The 20,694-nt window shown below is 38.6% G+C and overlaps 2 protein-coding genes across 6 annotated transcripts in view; one reads left to right on the plus strand and one right to left on the minus strand.

Moving 5' to 3' along the window:
• The window catches only part of prpf39.1.L (pre-mRNA processing factor 39 L homeolog), a 24,978-nt gene extending 17,417 nt beyond the window's left edge, over positions 1-7,561 (minus strand). The window contains 5 exon segments of one of the 4 annotated variants that reach the window (NM_001096111.1): positions 1,410-1,577; positions 2,086-2,204; positions 2,821-2,946; positions 3,644-3,955; positions 7,409-7,561. In NM_001096111.1, coding sequence (NP_001089580.1) covers positions 1,410-1,577; positions 2,086-2,204; positions 2,821-2,946; positions 3,644-3,892 — 662 coding nt within the window. In that variant the 5' untranslated portion in view covers positions 3,893-3,955; positions 7,409-7,561. 4 annotated transcript variants of the gene reach the window in all.
• On the plus strand, positions 6,974-20,429 carry c14orf28.L (chromosome 14 open reading frame 28 L homeolog). 2 transcript variants are annotated; one of them, XM_018230503.2, is made up of 5 exons: positions 6,974-7,662; positions 11,323-11,847; positions 16,883-16,972; positions 17,515-17,649; positions 20,017-20,429. In XM_018230503.2, the coding sequence occupies exons 1-5, from the start codon at positions 7,385-7,387 to the stop codon at positions 20,198-20,200; spliced, it is 1,212 nt and encodes a 403-aa protein (XP_018085992.2). In that variant the 5' UTR covers positions 6,974-7,384; the 3' UTR covers positions 20,201-20,429. The 2 variants fall into 2 exon arrangements, with proteins under 2 accessions (XP_018085992.2, XP_018085991.1); XM_018230502.2 differs by lacking the exon at positions 6,974-7,662 and adding an exon at positions 7,673-7,803.
• The last annotated feature ends 265 nt before the right edge of the window (positions 20,430-20,694 follow it).

Here is a 20,694-nt window from a genome sequence, read left to right on the forward strand (position 1 = left end):
GAGCACAATGGCAGGAGTGGCCTTGGTTAGATGTAAGAAACTCTGTGGACTGAAGGCAACTTACAACAAACTAGTATGGTGCTTAAGTGGTTAGCATTGCTGCCTTGCAGCACAGAGATTTCAGCCAGGACACTAGGTGCTTGCGTGGGTTACTTCTGGTTTCCTCACACGCTCAAACATACACAAACACATAAGGTTATTTGGCTCCTAATAAAATTGACCACTCTAATAATTACATTAGACTGTAAGCTCCACAGAGGTAACTCATGTGAATGATTCATCTCTGTAAAGTTCAATGTTGGATATTCTGGTGCTTTATACAGGATAAAAATATCAGTCTTTTATTGTGATCATTAAAATTGTTTCCTCTATTAATTTGATCACTGCCACTAGGGAAATATTTGAGTTCAGCAGTGTCCCGTATAAAGCTGCTGTAGATACAAATACTGATTTACAAACATAGGCACTAACTTTCCAAGAGCAGCAAATTAGTTTTTACTTTCATGCATACAGAAGCCAGTTCCGTTGTCATAAATGTTTGTTCAAGCCCTGTTCAATATAAAGCGACTTGGATAAAAACATTAAAAATGTACTTATTAGTTACCTTTTATCAACTCTCGCTCCTGGTGCGGTTCCCAAACCAATATCCCTTAAAAACGTTTGAGTTTTTTGTTAGGAGGAGCTATAAAAGCTGCAAATTAACTTTTTGGGTGTGGAAGCTTTAGCTATTTTTCTCATGAAACAAAGGCACTGCCTGTCACACCAGCCTCCAACTTTATCCACTTATTTGGCATATTTTGCCATATAATTATTCACTACAACATATATGCAGGGGTCAGATTATATGTAGTTTATGGTGTCATTTAAAAATGGAGCGCTTGGAAAGGCTTGGGTTCTCCAGCCTAACAGCCCTGATCCAGAGAGGCTCTGGCATTTCAAGTACACAGAGGCCCCAACAGCTGTCCAATAAATAGTGACATCCATCTTAAAGCACCCCCTGTCCCTCTGTCATTTGCCAGAATCTACTGACTGTCATTATGGGCCTGCTAATCTACCTACAACCTATCATTTAGTTTATTGGATCATCTATTAAACTCAATTTTACAAATAACTGTAAAATCATGTCAAAAGGACACGGGAGTCAGCAATTTTCATCAAGGGCCCTGGCCAAATGTGGAACTGCAAATAATATTGAATCTGTCAATCTCTATTGTCAGAAAAATATGTCATCATATAGAAACATGCAGTTACTTTATAGTCTGACTGTAATTTATGGATTAAGTCTGAATGGGTAAAAGCGTTTTAAAAAAATTTGTGCAACAAACTGCTGAACTTTGATTTTTATTAAAGCAAATCAGCTTCACTATAGCAAAGGGTTCTGTCTGTGCGTTTCCTTTTTCCCAACTTACCGCTGAAAATGAAGACTGTAGAACTGGGTAGGAATCCCAAGAAGCCGGCTGTAAATCGATGTGACACCACTCAAGTTTCCCTGTTCGGTTTCCCAATTAATATACATTTCCCATAGCTTGTCAGATCTGAAGTCTAGCCCTGCTGAAACAACTGCATGCTCAAAAGTTCTAAAAAGAAAAATAAAGACAAACATTATTAAAAATAGAATATTCTGGTCAATAAGAGGCTAACCTGTTTCTGTTTTGTTCACTTAGATTTAGACAACTGATGCCTCTTTATGCTGTACATGCAGGGAAAACAAGTGTTTTTTTTTTTGTTTTTTGTTTTTTAACAACCATTTATATAAATCATCTTCTGTACACCCCACTTCATCAGACTATGCCAACAAACAGACTCAATTGTTGAACCAACCAGGTAAGCCTGATTGAAAGTATTGCTCACTGGGTGGTGCCATTTGGTTAGGGTTCCCTTTTTAACATAACTACATCAGATTTATTCTACCAATTTATAAATATGAGAATACACCTGCTTAGGTAAACAATAACGCAAGCAGAGTGGAAACTGGAGCACTGCATTAATGGCACTTTGTAAAATCACGACACTGGTAATACAATCCCTGGCAATTGTGATAAATGAAAAACAAACGTATCTCTGTATACACGTCCATAAACTCACCCTCTTAATGTAAGACTTGTCTCTGCGTCTGCAGGATCTAAAGTTTCTTTCAAGAAATTAAGATAATGCATCCAAAGATCAACACTTAATGTAATAGCTTGAATGCCCCTTCTATATACCTAGAAATAAAATAAAAAAAGAAAAAATAAAGCAAAGAGAATAATACTTTAATCAAAATGATACCTTAAGCACTTGTATCCGGTCAACCTTACAAATGCTATATTTGGAATTTCATTTAAATAATCTGCCATTACCATTGGAGTTGGATAGAACATGGCATATGTTCTGAGCTCCACTTGCTGAGTGTCTTGATCTTCAAGGCGCAGCTGTATTCCTAGCAGGAGCTGAGTGCTGGCTTTGGGGGTACAGACCATAGGGCACAGACCCATTAGAAACTCATTCACAGCGTCTGACCAAAAATTCAATCAATAACATGTAGAAAAATTGACTAGCAAAATAAAACTGCCATTGGATGGGGGTAAATCAAAATAAGCAACATTAAAACCCTGCCCTACTTGTTAAGCTGCAGTGTACAAACAGAAACTTGCACTGCAAAGCTTGACAAACTGTGGAAGATTAACGAACCTGTCAACAAAGAAAGGAGATTATTAGCTAGAAATGTCACAGAAGTGACAAATGTCTTCAATAGATTACTCCTATGACCTTACATGGGGGTTGGAAGTGGCCTTACGATGGCCATATTGATTTTCACCAGTCAAAACCATACTAACTTACCTCATCCGCTTCCAATATGTTATTGTTCTTTTTTTCCAAGTCTGCATATTTCTTCCAGTAGCCATAACAATAAGGATAATGTGCAAGAAAGGCATCAAAGGCTTTCCGGGCAGCAAACAGATGATTCTAAGGATGAAAAAAAAAAAAAAAAAACCTGCTGAAAATTTGAATTTGAAATTTTTCACTTAACTATATGTCAGCATAACATATTCTTCTTTGGCATTGTTACATGGGCTGTGAATTCCAAATTTAATATTAGCTATAATTGTACCAGATACCCAGAAGTGCCTGCAATGTCATGATACCCTACATGCTCAGATTGTGCCCCTGTCTTTCAGCTTTGAGTAATAAAGTAGCAATGATCAGTTAAAAAAAAACCACACTGCTTAGTTATCTGTCTTGTGTTTGGCCAGGTTAAAGCAACACTTCATAGTCTGGGAAAAAAATCACAACTCTGGTTGGACTGCCAGTGATCACAGTTGACACTGTGCAATATGTGGGACTGCATAACCTGTTCAGCTCATATAAATTGGCTGAATAAGCTAAAAGCAATCATAAAATAATGCATGAAATTATCTGCTGTGGTACAATATTGTATATTCATCTAATCATTCATCTACCACTGTGAATTGGCAGCAAAGGCATCTATAATGATGACTAGAGGGTGACATGTTATGGGAAAACCATCCCATTTCACCAGATTGCACTGACTTCCCTTGTGTTATGATTGGATGAACTGTTTTAGAAGGTTTTTCTCGATGACTTTAAAAGATTTAACGCCTCTGTGCACACACAGGCTCTCTCTTCACAAAGATCTACTTACCTCTTGTTCTACATACTGTAACAAGTATGTCCATGTATTAAAGTCTTCAGGATAAGCTTGCACAGATTTCCAATACTTTTCAAAATCAGGAGGAAGAGGTGGCAAAGGAGGTTCTGTTGATGGCAAAGGAGGTTCTGTTGATGGCAAAGGAGGTTCTGTTGATGGCAAAGGAGGTTCTGTTGCTGAAGGTGCTGATTCTGTTGCTGGAGAAGGTGATCCCTCTGCACAGTGCTCAGGAGACTTTTCCATCTCAAACACTTCTACAATGTCTTTAGTAAAATCTATTTCCTCTTCAGAGGTCCACTTTGAAGCCTGCATATATGTGTTTTGAATATTACTCGATGCAGTAATGCCTAAGGGCAAATAAATATATGATCATACATTGCAATACAGATTTGGTTTTGGTCAGAAATCTCTGCTACCAACTCTGTTCAACTGTATCAATGTTTTGAAAACCAGATTAACTCAGTAAATTAGAAAAAGTAGTCTAAAGGTGGCCATACACAGAGATCCGCTCGTTTGGAAATGTCGCCAAACGAGCGGATCTCTCCCCGATATACCCACCTTGAGGTGGGCAATATCGGGCTGATCCGATCGTGGGCCCTAGGGCCCAACGATCGGATCCTAACGCATGGGAAACGGGGGTCGGATCGCGGGACCTCATCAACGAACAGATGTGGCCGCGATCTGACGGGATTTTTCGTCCCATCCGATCGAGATCTGGCCGACTTTTCGGTGAAGCCCGTTGGGGGGCCCCATACATGGGCCAATAAGCTGCCGACACGGTCTGTCAGGCAGCTTTTATCGGCCCGTGTATGGCCACCTTTACACAATGCATATTAATGGTGTTTCCTAAATAACACAGTAACACCAAAAATTAAAGTGTTTTAAGGTAATGAAAATATAATGTCCTGTTGCCCTGCATTTGTAAAACTGGTGTGTTTGCTTGTTATATAAACAAGCAGCTGCATAGCCATGGGGGCAGCCTTCCAAAGCTGGAAAAGGCACAGGATACTAAGCAGATAACAAATAAGCTCTGTGGTATACAAAGGGGTTCTTTAAAAAACTTATCAGTTATCTATTGTGTATCCTGTGCTTGAATGGCTGCTCCCATGGCTATACAATAGCTTGTTTATATAAACTATAGTTGTTTTTCTGAAGCAAAGTAACAGTACATTATAATCATTCCTGTTCCTTTAAAGCTTAATTGCAACAACTGCACAAAGAGGATTGATGAAACTGCTCCAACATCGTTCCTTAGTGGACAAAATTTAAGGCTCAACTTATGGAAACAATTTTCACTGGGTAACCCCCAGGGATATTGGATGCTTCACTAGTGGGTGGATTTCAGTTATTATCCAAGGACAAATCTTAGAATATATTTTGGATGCTTACAGATATACACTAGATGGACACTTAGACAAACACTTATTTTGCCCGAAACTAACCATAAGCAATCTATACAACTGCATGTCCCCTGTTGGAACACTTATGACATAGTACCAAACTGCTTTTAAATTCACCACAAGAACTAATCTTTAAGCACATGTGGTTTTTAAAAGGAAAAAACACCTACAAACCTTCCACCATTATGCACAAAAGCAAATATGAAAGTAGAGTGGAAAAGACAGTTGCTGACATTGGATACCGTTGCCGAAAGTATGTATTCTATGGAATGGTTAATTGCAAATGACCTCTCAGCTATAGCTGATGCAAATTGTAATTTCTAACTTATCTATTAAATTAATGCTGTCTCTCTGTTAATTTTTGTGACGAAAGTCATTCTGCCACTACTAATGTACCACACCCCATCCATTCAACTTGTTCTGAATGAAAATAATAAGTATTATTTATAGGGATGCACCGAATCCACTATTTTGGATTCGGCCGAACCCCCGAATTCTTCCTGAAAGATTTGGCCGAATACCAAACCGAACCCTAATTTGTATATGCAAATTAATGGTGGGAAGGGGAAAACATTTTTTATGTCCTTGTTTTGTGACAAAGTCACACGATTTCCCTCCCGCCCCTAATTAGCATATGCAAATTAGGATTCGGTTCGGCTGGGCAGAAGGATTTGGCCGAATCCAAATCCTGCTGAAAAAGGCCGAATCCTGGATTCGGTGCATCCCTAACTATTTAGAGATTGAGTAAGGCAGCAGCTGGAATGCTTAAGTTGTAAGGCGCATAGGATCAAGGGCATATGTTGGGAGTAAAGCGTGTGGAGACTACATAATTCACAAATATGAAAAAGTCAAAATAAAATGAAGGCTTGACAGAGGGAAATAATGGGGTTGTTCACTTACCAAACACTTTTCCAGTTGTTTTCAGATTATTCAAAAGAAAAATACTTTTTTCAATAGCTTTTTATTTTTTACCAAAATCTAAGTTTAAAGGGGAACACTGGCTTCCAAACCAAAATTTGATAAAGAGGCCCACATAGAACAGAAACACCTAATATACTAATTACAGTTACTGGTTTCTTCAAAAAGTATGAATAAATGCCATTTTCTATGCCGATATCGCGCTGTTTAACGATTCTTCTATTTCTGCATCATTTGAAATGTTGGTAGGGAAGGAGGGACTAAAACACTGATGTAACAACTTCTCCACAGCTTACAAACAGCATGCAGGAACTACATAACCCACAATGCACTGCAATGTTCTGTTCCCTATGGAAATCATGTGTGCAGAGAATTGTGGGGTTTGGAGGATGCAGGCTGAGGACAGCTGGCTATTGATACAAAGTAACAGTAGTCAGCCAGCTCAGCAACATAGTCAAACAGATCAGCAGGAGAGCAGGGGGCTAGGCTTATGGAACTGTCAGAAACCAAAAATCATGTTAAGTCTGCATATTTTTAATTGATGTATATTGCAAAGTTGCTTGAAATTGTGTTTACTTTTCAAAAAGCTTAAGTTATGTTTTTGTGGAGTTCCCATTTTAGTTTCATGTCTCTGGTGTTTCAGTCTGGCAGCTCAAGTGCAGATTCTGAACTGTTACAATTTTGCAACATTGAGTTGATACATTTCTCAGTAGTATCTCTGGTGTATTAGCAACTACTGTATCAATTAGAACAGAACAGTTGCCTTTCATGAAACTCAGGGATTTAGCAGGGCCAGAGATAAGAAATGTATGAACCAATGTATCAATTTAGAACTGTTAGAGAGTGGGTGACCCCCTCCCAGAGAAAGGATAACATTTAGACTTTACAATTCGATATTAGTGATTGGAGAAAAAAAAAAGCATTTATTTGTGATGACCTGTCTGAAAGCAACTGAACGAGTATATTTTAGGTGGACGAATGGCCTGTATGTCAGGGAAGAGCAATAGCCAATGAACTTTTAGCACAGTTGCTGTAATAGGTCGAGTTTTATGTATTTTACATTTAACAAAATTAAACAACACAAGAATGGAATCAGAGAGCAAATAACAGAAAGGCCGGGGATAGGAAATCTTTGTTAAAAGGGGGTAAACTACAGGCTAACGCAGCAAGAAGCGACTTTGTACCGAACTATTCCGTGTGTAGTAGAACAAACCCGCGTGCGACTACAGAGAGGCCTATAGGTGCCGCCTGCCTAGAACTTAGCGCTCACGAGTGCAGCCGCCTTGTTGCACCTCAGCAACAGCCAAGTAACCCACTTTCTTAATAAACACACGTACAACTACAATCCCCACATCGCTAGGGTCTAGAGAGGATTTTCAAAAGTGCTTTATTGAAACTGCAGCCGTCGAAGAGCTGTATGAAAATATCCAACACAACTTACCCGCCAGTAACTCCCATAAGACCCCTAAAGGGAGCCTTTCCTATAAACGCCGACAGGAAAACTTTCACGGCTTCTAATTTTGCCACCGCAAAGACGAAAGGAAAACGAATAACACGAGTCTATCCCGCTTGCGTCCGCACCGCCCTGTCGAAGTCCAGTACGCATGGGGCAACGCGATGGCGTCACCACACGCATGCGCGTCCCTGCGCCTATTTCCTCGAAGTGGAACGCACGCAAGCGCCCTCTAGACGTCTGTAAGTGGGAAGTGTTTATGTCACTCCGGGCCGGAGGCTTCAGCTACCCATTTTATTTGGGTTGCCATTTGCATGCAGGTGTTTGGTAGAGGAGCCCTCAGGGGCACTTCGCCCTGTCGTCGCTGTTGAATGCGAAGTCGGGTGAGATGTTAATTCAGGGCCACAGAAGCACCTTGTTTATTTCTGACATAAGGGCCCCTCCTCCTGTGACAACAAGGCCTGCCTTTATCATCTTCCCTTCTACTACAGCTAGTTTGTTGTGATCTGAAAGGCACGGTCACCTAGTTGAAAATGTGTTGCTTTGTCAAGCGATATTATTTGAGAAATGCGTCAGTGTAGCGGGCGTGTATACTATTGTCCCCGCCCCCAATACAGGCCTTATCCCACCAGCCTGCCATGTATCACCGTGTAGGGTCAATGTGTGAACAATCACAGAAACATGAGCCTTTTTAATGCCTCGTTTCACTTGTAGTTTAGGATTAAAATATGTCTATGTTGCTGGAAGACAAATATTTAAAGGGATAGTGTCATGGGAAAGCATGTTTTTTTTCAAAATGCATAAGTTAATAGAGCTGCTCCAGTAGAATTCTGCACTGAAATCCAATTCTCTAAAGAGCTAACCAAATTTTTTATATTGAATTTTTGAAATCTGACATAGGGTAGACATATTGTCAGTTTCCCAGCTGCCCCAGTCATGTGACTTGTGCCTGCACTTTAGGATGGAACTACTTTCTGGCAAGCTGTTATTTCTCCTACTTAAAGGGATACTGTCATGGGAAAAAATCTTTTTTCAAAATGAATCAGTTAATAGTGCTGTTTCAGCAGAATTCTGCACTGAAATCCATTTCTCAAAAAGCAAACAGATTTTTATATATTCAATTTTGAAATCTGACACGGGGCTAGACATTCTGTCAATTTCCCAGCTGCCCCAAGTCATGGAACTTGTGCTCTGATAAACTTCAATCACTCTTTACTGCTGTACTGCAAGGTAGAATGATATCACCCCCTCCCTTTTTCCTCCCCAGCAGACAAACAAAAGAACAATGGGAAGGTAACCAGATAGCAGCTCCCTAACACAAGATAACAGCTGCCTGGTAGATCTAAGAACAGTACTCAATAGTAAAAACCCATGTCCCACTGAGACACATTCAGTTACATTGAGAAGGAAAAACAGCAGCCTGCCAGAAAGCATTTCTCTTCTATTCACATGACCAGGGGCAGCTGGGAAATTGACAAAATGTCTAGCCCCATGTCAGATTTCAAAATTGAATATAGAAAAATCTGTTTTCTTTGGAGAAATGGATTTCAGTGCAGAATTCTGCTGGAGTAGTACTATTAACTGATGCGTTTTGAAAAAAACATGTTTTCCGTTGACAGGATCCCTTTAATGTAACTGAATAAGTCTCAGTGGGACTTGAATTTTACTATTGAGTGCTGTTCTTAGATCTACCAGGGACCTGTTATCTTGTGTTAAGGAGCTGCTATCTGTTTACCTTCCCATTGTTCTGTTGTTAGGCTGCTGGGGAGGAAAGTAAGGGGGTGATATCACTTAAACTTGCAGTACAGCAGTAAAGAGTGACTAATGTTTATCAGAGCACAAGTCACATGACTGGGGGCAGCTGGAAAACTGACAATATGTCAAGCCCCGTGTCAGATTTCAAAATTGAATATAAAAAAATCTGTTTGCTCTTTTGAGAAATGGATTTCAGTGCAGAATTCTGCTGGAGCAGCACTATTGACTGATGTGTTTTGAAAAAAAACATGTTTTCCCATGACAGTATCCCTTTAAATACTGGTACAATTCATCAGTATATCTCCCCACCCCTACACATCCCAATCCAAAACTGAAAAAAAATGTCTTTTGTTAATCCCTAATAATAAATTCCTTTCTGGAAACTGAAAACTAACATTTGTCTAATGATGCAATTTTAAACAACTTTCGAGTGTACAATATATATATATATTAAACATACCTTATTCTGATTGAAAAGCTGTATTTTTATGCTGATGGGCATGCCTTGACAGTAGGTAAATAAAGCAGCTATATCACTCATACCTGCATCCTCCTGCCCCGGACAGCATAAAGACATTGGGGACTTCACACAATGTTTTTTTTAAAGATACTCGTGACATTGAGCATATTTTAAAGCTGCCATTGCCTATGCGTGAATATTTGCTGCACTTATAATTTAGGAAGCAATTTGCAGTTGGTAGACCTAACACCTACTTCCATAGATCTGAGAAGTGTATATTGCCTATATACTGCAAGGTAGATTAAAGTGATGATGAGCAATCTTTGCAGCAGAGCCATATTCCAAGGATTTTAGAAGAGTTTTCGTAGATATTTTTCACTAAATTCTGTATCAGGTATTATGGGTGGAGTTAAGGTAAGACAGGAGGTCATTGTAACAGATGGCATATTTAAAGGGTTCCTGTCATTGGAAAACATGTTTTTTTTCAAAACGCATCAGTTAATAGTGCTACTCCAGCAGAATTCTGCACTGAAATCCATTTATCAAAAGAGCAAATAGTTTTTTTTATATTCAATTTTGAAATCTGACATGGGGCTAGACATTTTGTCAATTTCCCAGCTGCCCCCAGTCATGTGACTTGTGCCTGCACTTTAGGAAAGAAATGCTTTCTGGCAGGCTGCTGTTTTTCCTTCTCAATGTAACTGAATGTGTCTCAGTGGGACATGGGTTTTTACTATTGAGTGTTGTTCTTAGATCTACCAGGCAGCTGTTATCTTGTGTTTGGGAGCTGCTATCTGGTTACCTTCCCATTGTTCTTTTGTTTGGCTGCTGGGGGGAGAAAAGAGAGGGGGGTGATATCACTCCAACTTGCAGTACAGCAGTAAAGAGTGATTGAAGTTTATCAGAGCACAAGTCACATGACTTGGGGGAGCTGGGAAATTGACAATATGTCTAGCCCCATGTCAGATTTCAAAATTGAATATAAAAAAATCTGTTTGCTCTTTTGAGAAATGGATTTCAGTGCAGAATTCTGCTGGAGCAGCACTATTAACTTATGCGTTTTGAAAAAAAGAAATTTCCCATGACAGTATCCCTTTAATAATTGTATTAATTATTTCTTATTGCAGGCTTAACACAGTAACAATATTTTAGGTATAGAGAGTTGGGACAAACATGTTATTAAATACATTTATGCATTTAGCTTGTTTTGTGCTTTCAATCAAAACACAGGTAAATATATTATCTGCATACTTAACCTAAAGTTTAAACCTAATACTGTGGAGGTTTACACAGAATAAATAGCTGTGACATCCAGAAACTAAAACATTATTACATCATAGTCTTCCTACTTTGAAGCCAAACCATTTAAAGACACGTGGGTGATTAACTTGTTCAGGAGGTTCTGTTTAGTGTAGCCAGCTCTGTTGAGTTGAAAGAGATCTTGTTCTGTCACCACTGTGGTACTTATTACACTGGTGTTTAAAGGGTATGCCCACTCAAAAACATATTGCACAAGTCATTTGTAAAAGTAATTTCTACTGAAAGCATTGTCTGAAATAGTGTAACAGAAACCAGGGTGAACTATCCAGGTGCAGGCAAGTGTAGAATACATTTTATACACTTTATTAGTTTGATGGTACATGGTATGTCACTGCTACACTTATACATTATATATTCTTCTCTTCAGGATGAAGACATTGTTTGATGAGATTAAAGCTTCAATTAGGAGCAGTAGCAATTACGACCGCTCATTTTGGAGGCCTGTGCTGCCCTGGGGTGGCATCTTCACTATTAAAGCTGGGCGAAAAGCAGTCTCTTCTACACCACTGTATGTTGAGATAACACTGAAAAATACATGCACAATTGATGGCTTTTTAATGTTGTTGTATGTCATCTTACGTGAAAACGACACCTTTCCCAGAGAGCTCTCCCATTACCTAGGCCGGGATTTTGTAGAATGCTTTCTCCATCTAATGGATACTTATAGTTTCACAACAGTCAAGCTGCTATGGATATGGGACAAGATGGATAAATACCAGTACAAGTCTGGGATTCACAAAGCAACCTTAGAGATAGACTTGTTTGGGAATGAGCATGAGAACTTTACTCGTAATCTGGAGAATCTTATGTCCACTATACAAGAGAGTTACTGCTCGAATACAGACTGCCTTACTCGTGTGCAGGAGAGCCAGATGCATACAATACTTATCAAGTAGGTTTGAAACAAAATATGCAAAAAATAGCATGTCTTGTTTGGATTACAGCACATGGGGTGATTCTTGGGTGTTTCATCAAATCTGATTTTAATTGCCTAAAAACAAGAAAACATCCGTTCACTTAAAATTGTCCCTACTGATGTTCGTTGTCAGTGGGAAGCACATGAAAACACCAGCCATGTTGACATGCATCTGAATATGTCTTTGTTCTGTCAATCATCCTAGTGATGGTTTTCCCATAAGAGTCCCATTGACATCATTTTGCTGTGATTTTGGTGAGGATTAATGCATCAGACAGCATACCCAGTAATCACCTTGTGCGCTATTTAAAACAGCACGATACCTTCAGTTTTCACTTTCTGCTTTTCTTAATAGAAATATGTAGAGGTGAATTCATTTTTGTATGATTTTGCCATCTGGTTTCTATGACTTGCAGTTTTGTCTATTTTGCCACTGGTTCAAGTTACAAGTAGCAAGTAATGGTCATGGTAGACTGGACAGTGGTGCATGGTATGATCATGTCTGTAGCTGGACATTCATAAAATATGATATTTTTCAGGCTCAGCGACAGCAGAAAAAGCTCACTGTTTGTTTACTAATATAAAATAGATACCATAGAACTATGTTTATAAGGTTTTCCCCTGTACTGAAAAAAATAATTCAGAAAAAATGAAGTATAATGGTCATTGAAAGAAATAAACTTGTAAACCAATAACAGTAATGGATTCTTGACAGAAAGTCAATGTAAGGCTGTGCACTTAGTTACAAAAAGAAAAAAAAGTGTTTAGCTTTCCACAAATATGGTTGCTTGTGTGTTAGGGAAATTACCAGGGGAATCCTTATCTACAGTGCTACCCACAGACTGTGTAAAAGAGAGAACCCCACTTTAAACACCCTGAAGATCAAGCCTGGCAAACTGGGGGGGGGGGCACTTGGGCTAGATGTGGCCCTTTAAAGAAATTATATGGACCTCCAGGCTGTTCAAGTATGTATGACAGTAGTACAGAGACACCATCTGTGGAAGCAGTAGAATAACTGAAGCACGATAAATGCCTTTTAGTTATCAAAGATTACTGACAAGAGCAGCCAACTAACAGAGGAGATCTCTACACCCCTCACCACCTTTTAAACTTATCTAAATAAATATGCTGCTTGGTATTATTCCCTAAACTCATAAGGCTGGGTGAGAACACTTTAATTAAAATGGCTTAAAACATCAGAGCTGATCGCAATCTGACCAAAACAAAAACTTAAGACTTCTGCTTCAAATGAATCACATTTATACCTTCACAACAGAAACAACATTTAAGTGAAGCATTTGATATCTTGTTGTTACTGGTGTTTTAAAAAAAGATATGAAATGATATACCTGTGCATGTAAAATATTGTCTTTGAAGTTGAAGTCCGGATTTTATTGCTTTGTGTTGATGCCAAATCTTAGGGGCAGTATACACCTACAGTATATATATATACACCTATACCTATGAGTGCAATAGAACATTTATTGAATATGTATTCAGCCTATTTTTTTATTACAAATGATGTATATACTTCTCTATTGTACAGTACCACAGGGAATTATTTATATAGTGTTTTTTCCATGGGCCTCAAGTGCTTTACAGCAGTATATTAAGTTACTTGTAAAAGGTCACTAGTTGTCACAGGAAATCAAAACAGAGTCTCTAGGATGAGATCCCTCTGATAACCTTTAGACCAATCGTAATAATGAGCTCTGTTTAATCAAACCCCCAACCCTTTGCAGGCTTTGAGATAAAAAGGGCTTAACCTTGAACTGACCTTATTTTACAACTTAATCCACAGTGGAAAAACCCAGGTTGAACCAGGGAATTAAAAACTGACACAGACACCGTTTCCGTTTCTTTTTCAGTGCAAGAAGTAGCAAACAGATATTTCTGCACAAGCCCTATCCATAGAACACTTGTTGAAAAAGGGGTTTGCTGCTCCTTTAATTCTGTTGCACAGACAACCACCCACACATTTCAACCCTTTTGTTTTTATATAGGTCTAGCTACAGAATGATGCAGAAATTCTGATTGTGTGATGTAAGAAGCAAATTTATTTAACTCTCAGATACAGTTGAAGAGAAGAACAATAACATTATGTTTATGCATAGGCATTCAGCATATAAATGCTATATATTCAGTAAATCTTCTAGTGACCCAACACTTCTGAGCATTTAACAACATGATATAACTCTGCAATGCTTATATATTTTTTGTAACTTCTATGAAGCAGGATCTTACCTTAAGGTGGCCATACACGGGCCGATAAAAGCTGCCGACAGACCGTGTCGGCAGCTGATTGGCCCGTGTATGGGGGCCCCCGACGGGCTTCCCCGATCGAGATCTGGCCGAAAGTCGGCCAGATCTCGATCGGATGGGATTAAAAATCCCGTCGGATCGCGGCCGCATCTGTTCGTTGATGCGGTCCCGCGATCCGACCGCCCGTTTGGCGAACGCTAGGATCCGATCGTTGGGCCCTAGGGCCCACGATCGGATCAGCCCGATATTGCCCACCTCAAGGTGGGCATATCGGAGGGAGATCCGCTCGTTTGGCGACATCGCCAAACGAGCGGATCTATCCGTGTATGGCCACCTTTAATCGTCTGTGCAACACTGAGGAATATGAGGAAATTCTGGGGAATATAGTCTGTCCTCCATCTACATACACTTCGCTGGCGGCACAATTGTAAGATCAATAAAACAATTTCTGTAGATAACTTTATCCATTAATACCTTATATATATTACCGTACAAACTAATTTTGATGCTGCCAAAAGTCCAACCAACCAAAATCTTTAAAAAGAAGTAGGCTAGAAAAAATACACATTATGTTTTAGATGTCTTTACTACATCAAGGCCACCGCAGCCCTTGAGCATTGAAATAATTCAAACATGGTCTGAGTTGCTATCAATGTAGGATGCGTGAGCATATACACAGTATCTAGTCTCGTAGTAACAGCACTACAGTATCAAGGCATTTTTTAGAATGCAACAATTGTGACATTAACAATCTTAAGATCCAGGGAATTGAGAAGATATACCAATCATCAAGGGGTGGTGATAAGATCGCAAAACTTCATTATAGAGAAGCTTACTGGATTTTTTCATTGGACACTAGGCAACCGAGAGGGTTAAACCTCCGGTTTGATGTTGTGTGCTATATTTGATATATGTAGTTTTAGACAATCATAGAGACTGTCCTTAGCAATCTATTTTGTTTTGCAACTTTGAAGCTTGGATTTTGGATTTTTAATCTTTATTTCCAAATTAACTTTTTGTAGTCTTCAATTTTCCAATATCGTTTGATCTCCCCTTGCTGGCTTAGTTTGATGTATCTTTAAGCGGCTTAGTTAAGAACTTAAGACTTAAAAAATATATATAAATAATAGAAATAACTTTTATGCCCATTTGATGGCATTAGCAGCTTAATTCTCTTATGAGTCCACACCTGAAAATAACAATGTAGCTTATTTGTAAAGGATATTCTCTTTTTTCTAGAGCAACCTCTTTCGAGTGAAACATGTAGAATCTAATATGTGTCGTTTTTTACCCCCTTACACTGTATTATATTAAACTTGTATCAAATATATATTTACGCAATGAAAATGGTTTTATTATGATAGACATGTATTACAAAGTAGATGTAAACTTCAATGTATTTCTAATTTATGACATTTTGTATTGGTAACGTTTTTCATTCCTGATCGTTAAGAGTTAACTGTGTTTTACCTATTGAGTCCGCTGGGAGTACCTTATGCAAGGTCAGCTCGGACGTCATTTCCTTTAATTAAGTTGAAATATCTGTAACGGTTGTTTGCCAACAAGTGCCTATGATTACGTATCGTTTGATACGAAACGCGTTAGGACGCATACTTTTTAACAAGATGGAATAAAAGTTACACGTTTTAACCTCTAATGCCATGGCTGCAGGAGTGCGTGCATATTTATTTTGGCTGGGTTGCTATCAGTTGCCCAATACATAATATATAGAATAAAAAAATATATATATATATATGATTGAATAAAGAACCCCCAATCCTAACATCTGGAAGCCCAATGCACATAGAGCATACAGTGAAACCTCGATTTTAAGTACCCTGATTTTAAGTTTTCCTGCATTTTACATTTTTTTATTTGTAGTCCCACTAATTTATAATGCATTTCAATGGGTGCATTACCCTGATTTTAAGTAGTTTTCCCAGATTTTACTTAAAAATTTTGTCCTGATCCCAAAAACTGCTTTTTTCCTCTATGAATGTTTAAAATACTAATCCGGTGTATATTTTGACATGGTTGTCCCTGTAAATGGTCAATTCCAATTAGTCTGCCCCTTATACAGTCCTGCACCAATCACTTATTGCTTTAGGTTGTGTATGTGACTGACAGAGAGTCTTGTACATGCCCCCCATAGAGTAATATTAAAGCAGCAATGTTTATTAACCTTCGTTATTAACACAGTAAACATTGTATCTCAAAGTAAAACTGACACCTGTGCTTATATCCTTTCTGTACTTGAAGAAAAAGTTACTTTAACACATTTCCCTGATTTTACATTTTCCCGGATTTTAAATAATTTTTTCCTGGTCCCCTGAAAAACGTAAAAAGGGGGTTCTACTGTACTACTAACCATACCAGGTTGGAGAATTAAGGTAATGTATTAAAGAGGGGACAAACATATGATGGTGCTAAATGTTCACAGGTGCCTGGGTCTCTTTAGTGGAGTTAGGCAGTATTTATAAATCATACCTGTTTACTTATTAAAGCATACACGTGCATAATTCTGCAGTTTAGAATCTTCTGTGCTGAAAAAGTTTATTAGTATAATTATGTACAGTATATTATTGTTGGAAAAGGATGTAGAATACTTTTATACTCATTTACAAAAATGTATTGTACCTTTCTAAATATATGGGATACAGTATTACTAACAATGATGTCCAACTATCTTTGCTTAGTGAGTGGGGATGCAAAGAGTACATACATTTATGGTTTATTTATTTATCTTTAGTCCACCACATGATATTCCAAATGGGGATCTCATTCAGATAGCATTGGATGAACTTTTCTGCTCCAGGACAGAACCATGCGAGGAGTATGGGTAGGTAATTCATTTGTTGATAAATAAAAATCAGGTAACACATAACTTTAGGGGGCTGTTTTATCAAAATGTGAATTTAGAGTTTACCATACAAAAATTCCCCTACATTAATTTCTATGGAGTTTTAGAAGTGTATTTATCAACTGGTGAACTCCAACTACACTTCTAAAAATCCAATAGGAATGAATAGAAAGTGAGTTTTCATTGTGGTGAGCTTTAATCTCACATTTTATAAAGATTCCCCTTTAGATGTTTGGTTTACTTTAGTGTGAATTACACAACAAACTGTATTTTTTTTGTTTTTCTTTTTACCATTTATCCCACAAAGCTAAGAGGAAACCAGCAGCTGTTTTCAGCTGAGAGTGCCTCAGATATGGCTGCCAATATGTTATCTCCCCACATATATAACAATATATAATATAAGCAGAAGAGAGGAAAACTCACCCACTTTGTAATACATGTATTTAGTTTACATTTCAAGTTAATACTGTACATATGTTATCATATTATGGTGGCAAATAAGACATTTGTCTCTGCTGCAGGTGTGGCTGTTCAAGGGAGTTTTTGCCTCGAATGTTCTGCCATGGACCACCACCTTTTGTTATATTAAATATGGAACAGTGGAAATCAGAAGAGCTTGCATATGTGCCCTACTGCTTAGAATTATCTGATAATAAGTAAGTTTGTTATCTGCAAATGAAGTTACATCCCCAGGGCAGCCAAATCAGTAAAACATACAACAGCTACTGTTTATCTAAAAAAATAAGCAAACACATCCTTTTTTTTTTTTGTGGAACAGTGGGTATTGTATTGGACTTTAATCTTGAGCCCAGGAGCATACGTGACAGAATAGTAGATCAAAACAAAAGATAAATGGAGACAAGAGAAATAAAAGGTGGGTGGGGACAGGAGAGGAGAAAACAAGATCAGGGGAGAAAGAGTAGAAATTCCACTCTCTCACATGTATAGAATTGTAAGGTCTGGTGAAGTCTGTTTTCACTTTATAATAAATATGTTGTGAACGGTAGGAGATGAAGAGAATATGAAGAAAGAAATCCAATAAGGGGACAGTAGAGGGTTCTGGGTGACAAGAAAAACAGTACCATTTAAAAACAGCGTTGAGGAGTATCACACACTGAAATAACCTCTCTGAAGTGTTTTCTGCGAGCCACAGTGACTAATATATTGGGCAGCTAAGCCTACTCTGCTTTTTTATACATTACTAAAAGTTTAAAATCATGTAAATCTCTTAATTAACCTTGAAACTATGGGACAAATTCACTAACCTGCGGAGTTGCGCTAGCGCAGCCTTCACAGCACTTTGCCAGGCGAAGTTTCACCAAGGCACCGCTATTTCACAAAAATCCGAAATTGCGCTCAGGGAGGTGAAAGGTAGCGAAGTTGCGCTATCGTTAATTCGTCAAGCAAAGCAAAGTTATACTAGTGATGCCTAATTTGCATACGGCGCCAAGTTAAAGTACAATGGACGTATATGTAGCAGCAAATACATTACACTACACAAGCCTGGGAAAGCTTCATAGAATAAAATAGAGGTGTTATTTTCCCTATATATGTGCCCACTGTATAGTTTAGGTGCCATATGTTAGGAAATGTAGGGGGAAGGAGGGTGCCCCCAAAAAGATTTACGTTCTTTTTCAGCCTATCACCCTTAAAAAAGGAAAAGACGCCAGCGTTTTTTAGGACTTTTTTTTTTTGAAAATGTCAACTTTTTTTGAAGCACTCCCTATCTACTCTATTGCACTTTGCCTGATCTGAGGTGGTGAAGGCAAGTCAGGCGCAAGAGGTAACTTTCAGTAAAATGCGCAAGTTAGTAAATTAGCGTAGTTACGTCCCTTCGCCATAGTGCAACTTTGTCTGGCGTAAGGGTGCGACGTAGCGGTACAGTAGGTCCACTTCGCTAGCGAATTTACGCCAGCGCCCGTTAGTTAGCTGGCGAATGAAAACATGAAGGGGCTGATTCACTAACTTCGAGTGAAGGATTCGAAGTAAAAAAACTTCGAATTTCGAAGTATTTTTTGGGCTACTTCGACCATCGAATGGGCTACTTCGACCTTCGACTACGACTTCGAATCGAAGGATTCGAACTAAAAATCGTTCGACTATTCGACCATTCAATAGTCGAAGTACTGTCTCTTTAAAAAAAAACTTTGACCCCCTAGTTCGCCATCTAAAAGCTACCGAACTCAATGTTAGCCTATGGGGAAGGTCCCCATAGGCTTGGCTAACTTTTTTTGATCGAAGGATATTCCTTCGATCGTTGGATTTAAATCCTTCGAATCGTTCGATTAGAAGGATTTAATCGTTCTATCGAAGGAATAATCCTTCGATCGTACGATCACACTATTTGCGCTAAATCCTTCGATATTCGAAGTCGAAGGATTTCAATTCCCAGTCGAATATCAAGGGTTAATTGACCCTCAATATTCGACCCTTAGTGAATCAGCCCCGAAGTGTTATTGAAAATGTACCCAAGCTTGAAGTGAGCTCAGCACCCTTGCACTGGCATAGGAAACAATGCTGAACCCAATCAGGCCCGGACTGGCAATCTGTGGGTTCTGGCAAATGCCATAGAAAGTCAGTATTTAGTGGGCTGGTGGGTGCTATTTGGGCCTCTGTGTACCTAAAATGCCAGGGCCTATTTTAATTCTCAGTCCGGACCTGAACCCAATATATTAAATATACACACACACTGTATATAACAAAGGGAGTGTTACCCTCCATGTAATGGTTGATGCACAGGTAGTCACAATAAATGGGGTAAGCTTTTGCCTGCATATTATATATAGTGTGTGCTGCTCTTTTAATATACAGAGTATGATGTTTTCCTAATGTCTAGTGGTCTGCACCACCAATGCAGGAGCCTGAATACTGTAGTTTGTGTATGTCTGTATATACTTGTTTGATTACCCATTGACTCACCATGCTATAACTGTCAAAATGAAGTTGTAATTGGGTGGATAAGCTGTTACTAAAGGATAGGATAACAAAGTCCGTGTTCTTACATATCTTGGTTTTATTTGTAGATATCTATTGGAAGGAGCCACATTGTTTAATAAGGAGGAGCATCATTATTCTGCAGCCTTCCAGATTGATGGGTATTGGATGCACTACGACGGCCTTCGAAATATCAACTTAATTTTGTTGAATAAACCTCCAGAGCTGCTTCTCTTGTCATCATTAGTTTATGTAAGAGCTGCAGAGAAATAAACTGAAGCAGGATCACACACACGCTGTGGCTGGTATATTGAGGCTACAACGTAGGTGTTCACTTGGCATCCAAGAGGACTGTTCGGACTACAGTAGTTCAATTATGTATTACCAAAAAAAAAAGTTTTCTTGGCAAGAAAAAAGAATTTGGCTTGGGGAACAAACTATGCAGAAGTTTATATGTCTTTATACTTATTTTTCTACAGAAACTATTAAAATGTCAATCAAATTTTATTGAATTCCAGTGCATTTGTTTTCTAAGAACTTCTTTAGACTTTATTTAGGCTAATGGATTTATATACACCATCAGAGTATGTATATGCAGTAATAGTTGCATTAGTGCAGATTTCCCTGCAGTCACTTTCATGAAAGGTACTTGAGTCCAAGTATACTTATTGCACGTTCGTATAGTTCAGCTCCCAACCACTGCCATCTTGTTACAAATCAAGTGTCAATAGTGCCTCTGTGTGAAAGCTGGAAAGGGGCAAATAATT

This window comes from Xenopus laevis, chromosome 8L (assembly GCF_017654675.1).
Source record: "Xenopus laevis strain J_2021 chromosome 8L, Xenopus_laevis_v10.1, whole genome shotgun sequence".
Taxonomy (NCBI): Eukaryota; Metazoa; Chordata; class Amphibia; order Anura; family Pipidae; genus Xenopus; species Xenopus laevis.